The sequence below is a fragment of the Neopelma chrysocephalum genome, unplaced genomic scaffold (assembly GCF_003984885.1).
Source record: "Neopelma chrysocephalum unplaced genomic scaffold, ASM398488v2 Primary Assembly neopelma1_132, whole genome shotgun sequence".
In the NCBI taxonomy this organism is placed as follows: Eukaryota; Metazoa; Chordata; class Aves; order Passeriformes; family Pipridae; genus Neopelma; species Neopelma chrysocephalum.
Window position 1 is genome coordinate 1,972,023 of NW_020897794.1, and position 13,444 is coordinate 1,985,466.

General features: G+C 46.7%; 1 protein-coding gene across 3 annotated transcripts in view; it reads left to right on the top strand.

Moving 5' to 3' along the window:
• The window catches only part of NLK (nemo like kinase), a 41,157-nt gene that overhangs the window by 5,197 nt on the left and 22,516 nt on the right, over nt 1-13,444 (top strand). The window contains exons 1-2 of one of the 3 annotated variants that reach the window (XM_027698744.1): nt 7-484; nt 626-1,052. In XM_027698744.1, the coding sequence (XP_027554545.1) occupies nt 637-1,052 (416 nt within the window). In that variant the 5' untranslated portion in view covers nt 7-484; nt 626-636. Of the gene's footprint in view, nt 1-6; nt 1,053-13,444 lie in introns of those variants that run through there. The other 2 variants (XM_027698742.1, XM_027698743.1) reach the window with 2 other exon arrangements.

Below are 13,444 nucleotides of genomic sequence, written 5' to 3' on the forward strand. Positions count from 1 at the left end.
TCGCCCCGCCGCCCCCCTTCACTTTCTTTTGGTCCTTGTGTGTGTTTCAGGCCTTCAAGGAAAAGTTACAAACTCCCGAGTTGTTGCTGCCGTGAGGGAGCAGGTGCCTGGAAGGAGGGAGCGATGTAGGAGGTGGCCGGGCTCAGGGAGGTTCGGGGGATCCATGGAGAGGGCGTGGGAATGGCAGGGCTAGGCTGGCCGGCCCTCGCGGGGTGTTCAGGGCAGAGGCTCCGAGCCCTCCCTCCGGAGGGAAGGGGGATTGATCACGGTGTTTAATTTCTATAACAAGAAAAACGACAAAAAAAACCCAAAGTGAAGGAGAGAGCCCAGGCCGGCCCCAAGGCAGCTGCCCAAGGATGGAGTTGGAGTAGCCAAGCCCGGCCGGACGCTGGGGCAGGGGTTGGCGCTCGCACACATGAAGAGACTCCCCGAGCGGTTTGGCTTCGCCAGGAGATAAGGCCAGTGGAGCTCCATGTTTTTAAAGGTGGGCCGTGTACGATGAAACCCAACTTTTAAAAAGTGTAGCAGATTTTAATTTTTATGGCCAAATGACAGCTTGACCCAGTTGTCATCCAATCAAAGGGCATTTTTCTTTTTTGTTGAATGTCTCTTTGTGGCGCGACAGCCAACGCAAAAATGATGGCGGCTTACAATGGCGGCACGTCTGCGGCAGCAGCGGGTCACCACCACCACCACCACCACCACCTTCCTCACCTCCCTCCTCCTCACCTGCACCACCACCACCACGCGCAGCACCACCTGCACGCGGGCTCGGCCGTGCACCCGGTGCAGCAGCAGCAGCATGCCTCCTCTGCCGCCGCCGCCGCCGCCGCCGCCGCCGCCATGCTCAACCCGGGCCAGCAGCAGCCCTACTTCCCATCGCCGGCCCCGGGCCAGGCCCCCGGCCCGGCCGCCGCAGCCCCAGCTCAGGTACAGGCTGCAGCAGCCGCTGCGGTCAAAGCGCACCATCATCAGCACTCACAGCACCCACAGCAGCAGCTGGACGTGGAGCCCGACAGACCCATCGGATACGGAGCCTTTGGTGTCGTCTGGTGAGTAGAGGCAAGAACGGGCCGAGTCCTCCTTGTCGTTCTTTACCTGGTCGTAACTCATCCCCGGTCTTGTCATTGGAGCCAGAATGCCAGAGAGCTGCTCACCACTTCTTCTCTGTTCTTAGAAAGTTGTTTGTGTTCGCAGAAGGAGGCTCGGAGTGGTGAGGAGCCACCTCTGCCCAACAGCCCACCCCACTGTTCTCCTCTGAGACAAAGCAGCTTGTTTGTGCCCTCTCTGTACCTTTAATCAGAGCGTGCATCTGTGCAGCTAAGCCGTGCTTCCTAAAATTTCAGGTTAACAGCTGAGCATCAGAATATTCATTTTGACCTGACTTAAGAGTCAGACATGAAAAGCGTATGAAAATGTCTTCCTTGTGCAGTCACCTGTCAAGATCTTTGTCTCGGCGGCGGTTTGACCCGCGGTGGTGCTGGGTGCTACCAGAAACAGCACGGCTGAACTTTGCTCCCCTCTCAAAAATGGAAATGGGATTTCCTGCCTCGCTGGAGCGCTGCCTCTGGCCCTTTTATCCCCCAGCTGCGATTCAGAGGAGCCTGTCAGCAGAGTGGAATTCCTTCTCGTGCGTTTTGTGACCACCTTAGTGCCGTGTGTGCAATTACTGCCCCTTCAGGAGCACCGACACAGAGCTGGCAGGAGTCTTTTAGAGACGTGCGTTTTTGTTTCTAGCTGTTTGTCAGCTGGGCCGTGCTCTGAGCCGTCCTTGGCAGCACGAAGGCACGGGGGTGTTGTGGAGAGCAGGCGCCCTGCGCTTCCTGCAGCACGACTGCAAAGTTTGCAGCTGTGTGTGTGTGGTGCCCGCCGTGCCCCGGGAGTTGGGCTGTGGGCACTGCCTGTGCTGCAGCTGCACCGGGGCAGCCTCTCCTCGGCCGGGCTGTGCACAGAGGGCTCAGCAGGACAGGCCTCGGGAGAGCAAACCTTGGGCACAGCCCTGCCAGCTGGGCACACACAGCCTGGCACAGAGCTGGGGCTCTCCGGGGAGGCTGCAGGAGCTGCAGGACAAGGCTCAGGTCAGTGCTGGGGCTGGGCTCGTGTCCCTGCCCTCTGAGCTGGGCAGTTCATCTGACCCCAGTGCTCCCAGGCAGAGGGGAGCTGTTGTGCAGTCGGTGCTGCCGTGCCCCGGCTGTGCTACAGCCTTAGAAAGTGGATGCAAAAGAAGGAGAACTGACAAGGAATCTGCTGTAAAAAATTGCCTAAGAATATTTCCATCCGTTTGTTTTTTGGTTTTTTTTTATAAAGTCTGGAGTTTTTTAACTTAATTGTTACAGGCTTTGCTTAAATTTGGGTTGTTATGTAAGATCAGACTTCATTACTGTTTGGTACCAGTGTTCTGTTTACCTGTGTGTTTCCCAGGGCTTTATTTTCTCAGTTCTATTTGCTAAAAAACAAGGTGCAGAGAGAGATCTGCTTCTGTAATATTCAGTAGATTGAAAGGTCACGCTTGCATATTTAAATATAATATCATTAAGTGTGCTGAGGGGAAAAGGGAAGTGTAGAGAGAAGGGTCTGACTGGCACCAGGTAGGACAGTGCCATCCCAAGCCCCTGGCCAGGCACCTGCTGCCACCCAGCAGGAACTGCCCCTGGGGGACTGTGCCTGCAGAGCTGCAACTACAGCTTTAATTTAAAGTAACAACAGCTTGGAAAAAAAAAAAACCAAAGGGGGAGGGTGTTTAATAAAAGCAGAAGCTGGGAGCTGAGATCCCTCTGGCAGAGCTGGGGCTGCACTGGCTCCCTCATTGGTGCAAGTGAGTTCCTCTTTGCTCACGTGTGTTTAAAGTCAGTGGTCACTGCTTGGCTTTTGGCATTTCGTGTTAACTCCTGCCAGTGAGTGCAGGCTGACTTTGGGAGTGTGTGAGCAATAATTAGAGTGAATTTTAGTTTCGTTCCCAATGCGGAAGAATGCCCGTGTTATTGAATTTTAGCCATGTGAGATAATGCAGCTGAATGTAAACATTGACTTGGGTATTTATAGTTTGAAGTGACTTGGACACGAGAAATGTGCACTTGGGTCCAAGTGTGACACAGAATTCACAAGGCCTGAGCTACTTTGGAATGAGGGTTCTGTTGTTTGTTGGTATCCCTGAGTGTGTATTGGTGCTAATGGGCAACTTAAAAGTTCCCCTCAGTACTTTTGAGGGAAATGGGTGTTATTCCACAGTTGGAGCATTTGCAAGAGTCTTTGGTCTTCTAGTCTGGTGTGCCATTGCAGTGTCTGGAGGGCTCAGGTGACCCTGCAGCTCAGTTCCAGGTCAGAGGAGCGATCAGTGTGTGTTGTTGTGCTTCCCGTTACCTCACCCAGGGAGATTTTCTCTTGGCAGTTGAATTAGCATTTGTCATTAGTTCATTTGTCTGCTGCTCGATGATGTTTCAGGGGAGCTAATGTGCTGTTGGAGTTTTTCACTCGTGAAGAGCCAAAGCCTGGTGCTTCAGCACTTTCATTATTAACTCCTGCGGGCGGGCGCTGCTGTGTCTGTGCACGGGCCGTGTCCTCGCTCAGCTGGGCACCACTGCCTCGCACATCAGCTGGCCCTGGCCTGGCATCTGTGGATTTTCAAGTGAATCTAACCCCAGCTGGCAAAGTAGAGAAGAATCTCTTGAGCAGTGGGCCTTGCCCCGCTGTGTTTGTCTGTGCTCTGGGTTCTCCCTGTGCTGTGACGTGGTGCAGAGGGGTGCAGTGAGTGCAGTGCTGAGCTGGGGGTCCTGAGCTGGGCTGGGGGGCGGTTGCTGAAGCAGGGCCAGGTGTGCAGGGACCTTCCCCCAGGCCCTGCAGGTTTGCCTCACCACGCTCTGCTTTGGCAAATTGCCACAAACCAAGTCACGCTCCTCGTTTGCCAAAACCAGAGCAATTTGCTCTTGGAGTATTCCCTGCACACACGTTCCTGAAGTGCTGAAAAGATCTGGATTTTAGCGTCGGTGACGAGCTCTGTCTGCGTCCCGCGTTTCAGGCTGCGGGGCTGAGTTTGGGAAGTCTCGTGTCTGCTCCAGGAATCAGGAGCTGTCCTTTGGAGAAGTGCTCCCAGTTTTGCTGGGGAGACATGCTGCTGCCATCTGGTGGGATTCCTAAAAAAATGATAATAATGATAATAGAAAAATGTGCCTGTGGAAGCTGCGAAGGCTGATGGGTTTGGAGTGAGGGTAAAGCCTCGATCCCTCTGCAAGAGCTGCTCCTGCTGTTCCCACGCAGGGTTCCTGGGCCAGTGGAGAGGAGCCCAACTCCTGGGCAGGGAGACAAGTGATGACTGTTGTTGCTGATTCAGGCTGAGATGTTATGGAAATGTCCTGTTGGTTGGGACAGGAAACAGTGATCCCCTGAGGTGTGGGGAGGGTTGTATTTGTCTTACACGTGTGTCCTACCTTTAAAAAGTTACTGTTGTTCATCAAAGACTGGCACCGAGCAATCTGCCTTAATGTCAAATCTGTGTTAAAAGGCATCTCTGAGGTAAAGCTGTTGCAAGTGACAACAGAAAAAAAGTATCTGAATTTTTTTTTTAAATTCCTAGTTTACCCAGTTTTAAATTGCAGTGGGGTTTTTAATGTGCTTGCTTCTAATCCTTTTTATTCAGGCAATACAACGTTTCAAGCAGTTTGGCTGTTGATGTTGCAACAGGACATTATGGACAGGCTGCTGCAACATTGAAATTCAGGGATAATTTAGCCTAAATCTGCCGTTCATTCCTGGCCTTCAAAGGCCTGAAAACACTGAAGTCATTGCTCAGTAAAATCCAACAGACTATTGCATACAATGGATTGTTGCCTGGACCCTGGAACTATTTTAAGAGGGTTTTATCCCAGCACTGATACTAAGCACAGCAGCAGGAAAGACGTTTCCAGGATAAACCGATAATCTCCTGTTCCTTTAAAGGAACGTGTCCTGCTGAGCAAGGATGCAGTGGGGATAATGTGTTTGGGACAGAACTGCTACAATGTACACTGGGGGAAAAAAAGATGTTAGGTGTTCAGAAAAGTCTGAATAGTGGCAGGAGAAGTTCCCCTTCTGCTGCCTCGAATTGCTGCGAACCACAACGATGTTTTGCATAGTTAATGCAAATAAAGATGCAAAAGCCCAGGCTGGTAAACAAGAAAAGTTTAGCAAAAGCTGAATTATGGGAATGTGTTCTATCAGACCCATGAAGACTTTTGGTGGGAGAGGTTTTTTCCTAAGTTAAAGCTGTTTGTATCGTGATCTTTTTCCAGTCCCTCAAACCTCACTTGTTAGTGGAAGACAGTACTTGACCATCAGGAAGTGTCCCCTGTTAATTAACATTTAGGTGGGCAGTTGTTTGCTTTGAAGTATTTAATGTGATGTTTTGTAACAGCCTAAAGTTACAAAAGTGCTCAAGTTTATCCCGGAACTGAGCAGCAATGGGGAACTGTGAGCAGGACGTGGTACCTCCGATGGCTGGGACAGAATATCCACCAGAACTGGCTGAAGAGGCTCTGGGAGGAGGAATCCACGCCAGGATCCCTACAAACATTCAAACTAAAGACCAGTCAAAGGGCCTTTTGAAATACTGATGTTACAGCTGGCCAAGATGCAGCAAAAGTGTGAACCAGGAATGTAACTCAGGGTTTTTCTTAGGAGTGGGAAACATCTACTGTTTGATGTGTTGATTTTTGGTGTGGAATTTGCTTTTGGTAATGGGCAACAAAAATGTTTAGAAGTATTAAACGAAATGAACAGAAATAGTTTAAAAAAATCATTTTGGGTTATTTGGGGGAATTTGGCTGTCAGTATTCCTGTCGTGTGGGGCTGAGCTGCTGGCTGGGGTTAAACCACAACAGTTTTCCACTTCTTGTGTTCTACTTCAGTGAGTTTTTCTGTTGTCTTGGGTGCCTGATGCAGATAGACAATGATTTCATAAGAAGGAGACTGAGTCGTTTTTATCCAGTTCCTTCTTGGAGGAAACCATGAGGATGCCTGAGGCAAAGGAGGCAGCAGTGGCCTTGGGCACGTTCAGGGCAGGGTGGGGATTGGGTTTCACACTCCCCAGCACAATGGAAGGAGCTGCAGGTGATTATCTTGGATCCCTACGTCAGTATTTTTTACAGGATTGCTTTATCTAAATTGGTTTCTGACTCTGTTTGTGAAGAAATGTAGTAGAACAATGACCCAATTCAGTTTTTTTTAATATGGGAAATTTTGCAGAGCTTATATGTTTAAGTTGGGTGGGTGTTTTTTTTTTCAAATTTCCTGAAAAGAAAAATTCTGTTAACATTTAAATGGCTGTTCCCCAAACGGAGTGAATTAAATGAAATGGATATAATAACTCCTTGCACTGAAATTAGACATTGGGATTAGGTGAAATTCTACCCAAGTTATGTATGAGGTTGTTCATTATTGTCTTGTAAGATGATGCAAGAAGGAAGGAATGTGGATAACTTTTTTTTTTTTCCTCAAAGTTGGGCAAGGACCATTTGGGATAAATTAGTTCACTGTAAATTATGCCAAGGTCAGCATTTCACAGGTCACTTGAAATGCAAGTTGCTTTGCAGCACCTGCAGACCTTGATGTTGTTTGTGTGCACACAGGGCTGGATGCTGATAATCCAGTTACATCCTGGGAGCATTCGGTGTTTTCTCCTTTTTCCTCTGAATTCTGCAAATGTAACAGCTCGTGACTGGGTCTCAGTCTGATATTGATTTTCCAGAAGACACATTTCAGATGTTCTGTCCCTCCCCCCTGCTTCATCTCTTGGTAGAGGGTGTTTAAGTTGTGGGTTTCCCTGATCTGAGCACTGAGCCCTTGGTGTCTGTGAGGGGTGGAGGTGTGAGGTGAGGTGTGATGGGAGGTGCAGCCCAGCCTGGGGATCCCCCCGAGCAGGAGGTAAAGGCAGGAACAGGGGGGTGTGAGGAGGCTGCTGGATGTGCCTGGGCTGCTTCATTTCTTGGGGAACCACGGCACTGAAAGAGAAAATAGCTTTGGGCAGGTACAGCAGAGGAGCCTTGGGCAGGTAAAGCAGAGGAGCTTTGGGCAGGTGAAGCAGAGGAGCTTTGGGCAGGTAAAGCAGAGGAAGCCTCTGGGATATGTTTGTTTTTTGATGACTTGTAATGGTTGTATATGGGTCTCATGTATCTTTAATCCTCCGGAAAGTTCTGCCTTCTGGTCTGGAGCAGGTAACGTGCAGCTGTTCTTGTGAGAGGAGCTGGCTCAGAGGTGTGCAGAGCTTGCTTAAGCAGAGTTTGTGTTCATTAATATAATTGGTAATTGGTTTTAAAAGGCATATTAAAAACCCACAAAGAACTTTGAGTGCTAGAAAATCCTGTAAGTTTTGCTGTGTGGGGACTCAGAGTAGCTTTGTAAAAGCAGACCTGAGTGAGGTAGGAGGTGCTTACATGGAAGTGGCTTGTGACAGGCAGTACAAACATGTGTGGAAAGAACAGAGCCTTCAGGGGTTAATGCATTTATTTATTGGTAATAGTATTTGACCAAAACCAGCAGGAAACTGCAGGGGGGGGGAGTACAGACAGAGACCAAAATGCTGCTCAAACACCAAACCCACCAGAATAACCTGGACTTCATTTCAATATTTAAAGCTGCATCTTCTTTTGCTATGTGAGAGTGATGGATAAATGAAGGCAGACTTATATCATCAGCCTTGATGTGAAACAACTTCCATGGCTACAGCTGGCTCTGGAATATGGGCATGTCTTTAAAAGTGCTTAGTAAGAATTTGAGCCTTAATCTTGAGGGCTGTGGCAGAATCAGTGTGTCCTGGTGCTATCGTTCTTTAATTTCCTGATGTGGTGGTTTTTTATAAAGGCTTGGAAGCATTTGTGTGTGAGTGGAATTTTTATGCTCTTTATGCTGTTGGATGTAACACCAGAATGGTTATAGCAGAATCATTTTGTAGAACACATCTTCTCTTATTTCTGTAATTGTCTTAGAACATGGTATGATGGTATCTATTGGGGAAAAAAAATTAAAAAGTCAGAGCTTTCTGTTCAAGAACTCTTACAGGAATTTTTGTGGAAAAGTAGAATATTCTGGGAACTGTAGGAATCCTTTGACTCTAGAGAAGGATTTTCTTTCCCCCGTTCTCTTTCACGTGCAAATACATTTTAATAGGTGAAAAAAAATTGCTCCCCAGAGAAACTGATGCAATTTCCTTGTCATTTTGGAATGATGCTATTCCAGATTTTAGTCCTAAACCTGTTCCTGCTTCCTGGCAGTTTGTCTCCATGATCTGGGTACCACCAGGAGGTGCTCTCAGAGTTTTCTTCATTGCACAACGTGAAAGTGGTGTCAGGACAGAGCCTTTGCTCAATGGCACCAGTAAAGCTGGGTATGGTATTTAACTGGTGGCCAAGTAGTTATTCAGGCTTTGATCTAAATTATTATGTTTTCTCTGAAGAGCACCTGGCTCTCCCTTCTCCCTTGGCAGTGTGCATGGGGTTTGTTACTGCAGATAATGCATGTCACTATTTATTTAATATAAATTCGTGTGACTATTTGTCTATGAGTGCTTTTCTGAACATATTTGCTCTTTGATTGCATTTGAAAAATCAGGATTAAGGACTTCCCCTGGGCTTTTGCTGGCAGGGCATTGACATCCTCACCCAGGCCCATAAGCTGAGCTGCAGCTTCCCTTCTGCTCCTGCTGAAGGAGCAGAGCATTTATGTTCTTTAGGTTTGGATTGCTTATTGTTTTCTGAAGCAGTTGAAGAAAAGTAGGTGAATGCTGACAGAATCAGGACCAGCTTTGACCTACTCGTGGCATTTTCTCTGATCTCTGTCTTGGGCATGTCACCTTATAATTTTTAAACTACTGTTTATTCATCTGAAACTTCATCTGAAACATCGAGAACTGACAGGTGTTTGGTAATTTGAATATTAAATGTATATATCATCACTCCCACAGTTGTTCCCAAGGAGATTTTGTCACCTATCATATGACCCAGTAAAGGGAATCCTTCTGTAATCACTTTTATTTCATCCTGAACTGTTGTTTAAACTTTGGGTTTGAAGTGTTTTAGAGGCATTAATTTCATTTGCCTGGAATTTCACCCGTGGCAGTGATTCCATCTGTTGCCACAAGGTTTTTGGCAGACTCAGAATAGAGGAGCATATATTAGGGTTTTCAGGTCAGTTCCTGGAATCCAGCTGTGGGATGAGGAGGTCAGACAGGAGCCCTGCAGCTCAGACCTCAGCATTTCTCTGGGTGGAATTGTGAGACCAAGTCAGCGGCGTTGCAGGATGTCAGTGGGTTTGGCTTGTAACAATTCAGGTTTTGTTGGGATTTATTTGGGAGGGAAGAGGGAGAAACACACTTTCCTTGAAGATCTCGTAGTGTTTTAAAGAGATCTCTGAGATGGCACATTGTGGGTGAGTTTTAAAGGGGAGGAGAGGGCCGAGGAGCCCTGACCTTGTGCTGCCTCCTCGGGTGCTCCAGGGCTGCTCCAGCACCTCACTCGGTCCCCTGGCCCTGCACCACCAGAGGAACAGTGTTGGGTCGTTTGCCTGAGGGTGTAAATGGGCAGATTTTACAGTATTTCAGGTATTCCAAATGACCTCTCCCGGAAATCTGTTGGTTACACGTTCTGCTCCTACAGACAGGAGGGGATTTTAAATCCTCTCGTCCTGCTCTCAGCAGGCTGGACCCTCAGAGGAGCTGCTCACCTCCCACTTCAGGGTGTCACTCTGATGTCCTGCTCTCAGCAGGCTGGACCCTCAGAGGAGCTCTTCACCTCTCACTTCAGGGTGTCACTCTGATGTCCTGCTCTCAGCAGGCTGGACCCTCAGAGGAGCTCTTCACCTCTCACTTCAGGGTGTCACTCTGATGTCCTGCTCTCAGCAGGCTGGTCCCTCAGAGATCTGCTCACCTCTCACTTCAGGGTGTCACTCTGATGTCCTCCTACTCCTGAAATTGCCTTTTGAGGAGGAGTGGTTGTGGCTCCCGTGTAATTGAGACTGTCAAGGAAATGGGTGGAATTTTTCCAGCACGGTGAGAGCTGATGGAATGTGACAGGATTGTTCACTGGTCCATGGCAGTGGGGAACTGGTGTGTCTTTAAACTCCCCGGGAATAAATAGAAGCCTGATTTTGTAAAAATTTTTTTACTTCTTCTTTGTGATGTTGTGGGTCTTCCTTAAATCCTCCTTAGCATTAACTGAGATAAAAAGCACTTCTTTCATGTTCCAAAAGTATCCTGTAACCCTAAAGCATCTTGTAGACTTTTGGGCTGTAGAGGTTCTGAATTTATTTATTTCACACCTGTGTTTTGACTTGTCCATTCTGTTCCACTGTAATTCAGAGAACAAATGACTGGGCAGGGTTGATCACATATAAATCTTTCCATAGAAAAAAAAAAAGAGGGAATTGAGACATCTCTAGTTAGTGTTTACTTTGGCCATTGGGAAGTGTTGGGGTTGGGAATTACAGGATCTGATAGCATTAATGTGTATTTTAAATAATATTTTCAAGTTCTGTGATTCTAATATCCGCTCCTGTGCAAGACAGATAAATGAAATACTGTTGTCTAAAGTAATTCCTGGCAAAGGGGATGGAAGAGAGAATGTCAGTTACGAAGCATTCTGAGTTGCAGTTCTGTGTTCTGTGTTATTGCATTTAACAGAATAAAGAATGGGCAGGATAAATTGAAACTTGAAAGGTCGGTAAATAAGATTTGCCTCTTCCAGGTAAAAATCTTGATGAATGTTCCTAGATTTATCATCACTACAGAATTTGGAGAGGTGAATATAAATAGCAGTAATTCAGGAAATTGAAAGGTACCGTGGGCCTCAAACATATACACATATATATTTGTACATATGCATATACGGATATATCACAGTCCTGAGGCTCAGGAAAGGGCCAGAGGTGGTTGTGTGAGAACAGGAGTGGCTGAAGTAGGACAGGTTTCACTGGGGGAGGAGTGGGAGGGATCCATCCACTGCTGCTTCCCGGGGTTATTGTGGGGCTTCACCAGAGCCAGGGGGCAAAGGGGAGCTCAGTCTCTGTTCTCTGGGGGTTTGTTCTGTCCGTGTCCCTCACACCAGGCAGAGGGTGGTGGGAGGATGAGGAGGGGAAGGAAAGCTGCTGGTGGAACCTCCGGGGCTGGGGGTGTCACTGCAGGACACGAGGTGTCTGTGCAGGGGATGTGACCAGAGACCTGATTAACCTACTTTGCTCTGGAGGTGCAGAAATACTCCAGGAACTGTGCCAAGGCCTGGAGGCTCGTTGGACGTGGAGAAGAAGGTTTCTCATTCGGGTTTCTCCTGGTTTGCTGGTGGGAATGGGAATAGAGGTCAGGGAATGGGGGCAGGAGTGTGCGTGTAACTGTGGTATAGGCTTTAAAAATGAAGAAGAGAGAAGTACAAAAATACACGGAGCTTTATGTGTTTATTGGGCATATTATTTATTTATGAACATTGCAGACCTTACAGAGCTATGCCATTGACTTGAAAAAAAAAGAATTGTTTTTATGGAATTAAAAAATGTATCTGAATAAATGTCATATGTAGTGTAGTAACCTACTGTAGCTGTGGTTCAAAAAGGCAGTTGAGAAGTGAATAAAAGGGTCTCAAGCATAGCCAGAAAATTTTGTGTAAATGGTGAAATAAACTTGAATTGGAAAGCAGGTTCAGTTTTAAGCTCCCATGAAGGAAGACAAATTAAACATTTTAAAAGATATTAACCATAACAGTATCCCTCTAATTTTCTCTCCTTTCTTTTAAGTAAGATACTCTGAATCACTTTTTGTTCAAGGAGACAGATTTCTTGCAGTAATCAGTTTTGCTTTTAGCTCTGATTTGTAAAGAATAAGTGATAATGCTGCACATGCTGGAGGGTGTGATTAGACCCGACATTAAAAGGCTTTTTTAGGACATGGATGGTTGGAAAAGGAGCTCTGGAGGGGTCTGGTTTGGCAGCTGAGCAGGAGTGGATGAAGCAGACCTTTGAAGTATGCTGGGGAAAACAAGGTGCTTAACCCTTTCCCATAAAATACCTTTTAGTGGAAAAGGAATCTGGATGTTTTCTTCGGTCTCCATGAGAGTTCTCCACAAGATCTGTGAGCTTACATTCAGGCAGAATCCTGTACCTCTGAAAAGCCCAGCTCTCGAGGGCTTGTGTTAGAAAGACTTGAATATTTGGAGTAACTTACAGGTTTTTTGAAGTGCTTTTGGGTATTTTTTGATTAATTTACAGTATTCCGTGGAGTGTGTTGAGAAAACTTAATGAAATGCTGAGAATGCACATTGGTAGTAGTTAATTAAATTGCCTTTTTTTGTAATCTTCTTAAGTAACATATTTTCTGTTCAGTATCTTTACAACACACAAACAACTGTTCAAACACAAATTCCTGCATGCAAAAACTACTTTACTTGCGTAACTATTAAGAAAATATTTAGCAGGTGGACTATATTTTTATAGATTCCAGATGTTTAAAAGCTTAAGAAGTTTTTACTTTTGTCTGTGAACACCTTCACCCAACTTTTATCAGTCCATATCAGTTTGCCAGTGACTTCTGGTGTGTTTAATATCCAGTGGTCAGTTGTGGGAGCGAGTGCTGGAGCTGGAGCCAAACTCCTGCAGCTGATCCCCAAGGGGAGATGATCTGTTGGGCTCTCCCCTCTGTCCCTACACTCTGTGTCACCCCAGCTCGACTTGGCTGTCTGTGCCTCAGAGTTAAGTCCCAGTGAAATCAAAGTTTTGCTCAGTAGTATCTCCTCAGCTCTCTTTTTCAGTTTGCTTTCATATCGTATCTCTCAAAATAAAGATTTTTTTTTTTTTACCCACTGTTAATATTTCATTTTGGGATCTTTGAAGTATTGCCAGCTGGAGGCTGCTGCAGAGCAGTAGTGACCTGAAAATCATTAACAGCACATCCAGTGCTTAAATAGCTTGAAAAATAACAGCTGTTCTTTTTGATAATGTCTTCTAACAATGAAACCTTACTTTCCCGTGCTTGTGTGCTAAAAACTGTGCTGTCAATAGCAACTCTGCCCCAGTGGTTCATACTCTTCTCTGGTGCAGCTGCTGGGGCTTTTTGCAGGCAGTGGTTTGATGCAGTGGTTTGGAGTTGTTTTGAAGTCCCCAAACTGCTGGTGTGAATAGGTGGTTCCTCTTTGTCCATGTCAGTGTTTGTGTTTCATGTGCCTTGTGGGCCCTGAATGGCTCCTTGGGGGAAGCAGATATTTAATGTAGCTCACAGGGAAGATGATAAGAAATGTCCCTAAAGTTGTGTCTCTGGCCACTGGGTGGGTGCAGGATCCACCTTGGGTCAGGGCTGTTCCTCACTCCAGTGGGGAGTCACCCTTGGGTTTGGTGTTATCCTTGGATTCAGTGTTCATCCTTGGGTTTGGTGCTCATCCTTGGATCCAGTGTTATCCTTGGATCCAGTGTTCATCCTTGGATCCAGTGTTCATCCTTGGAT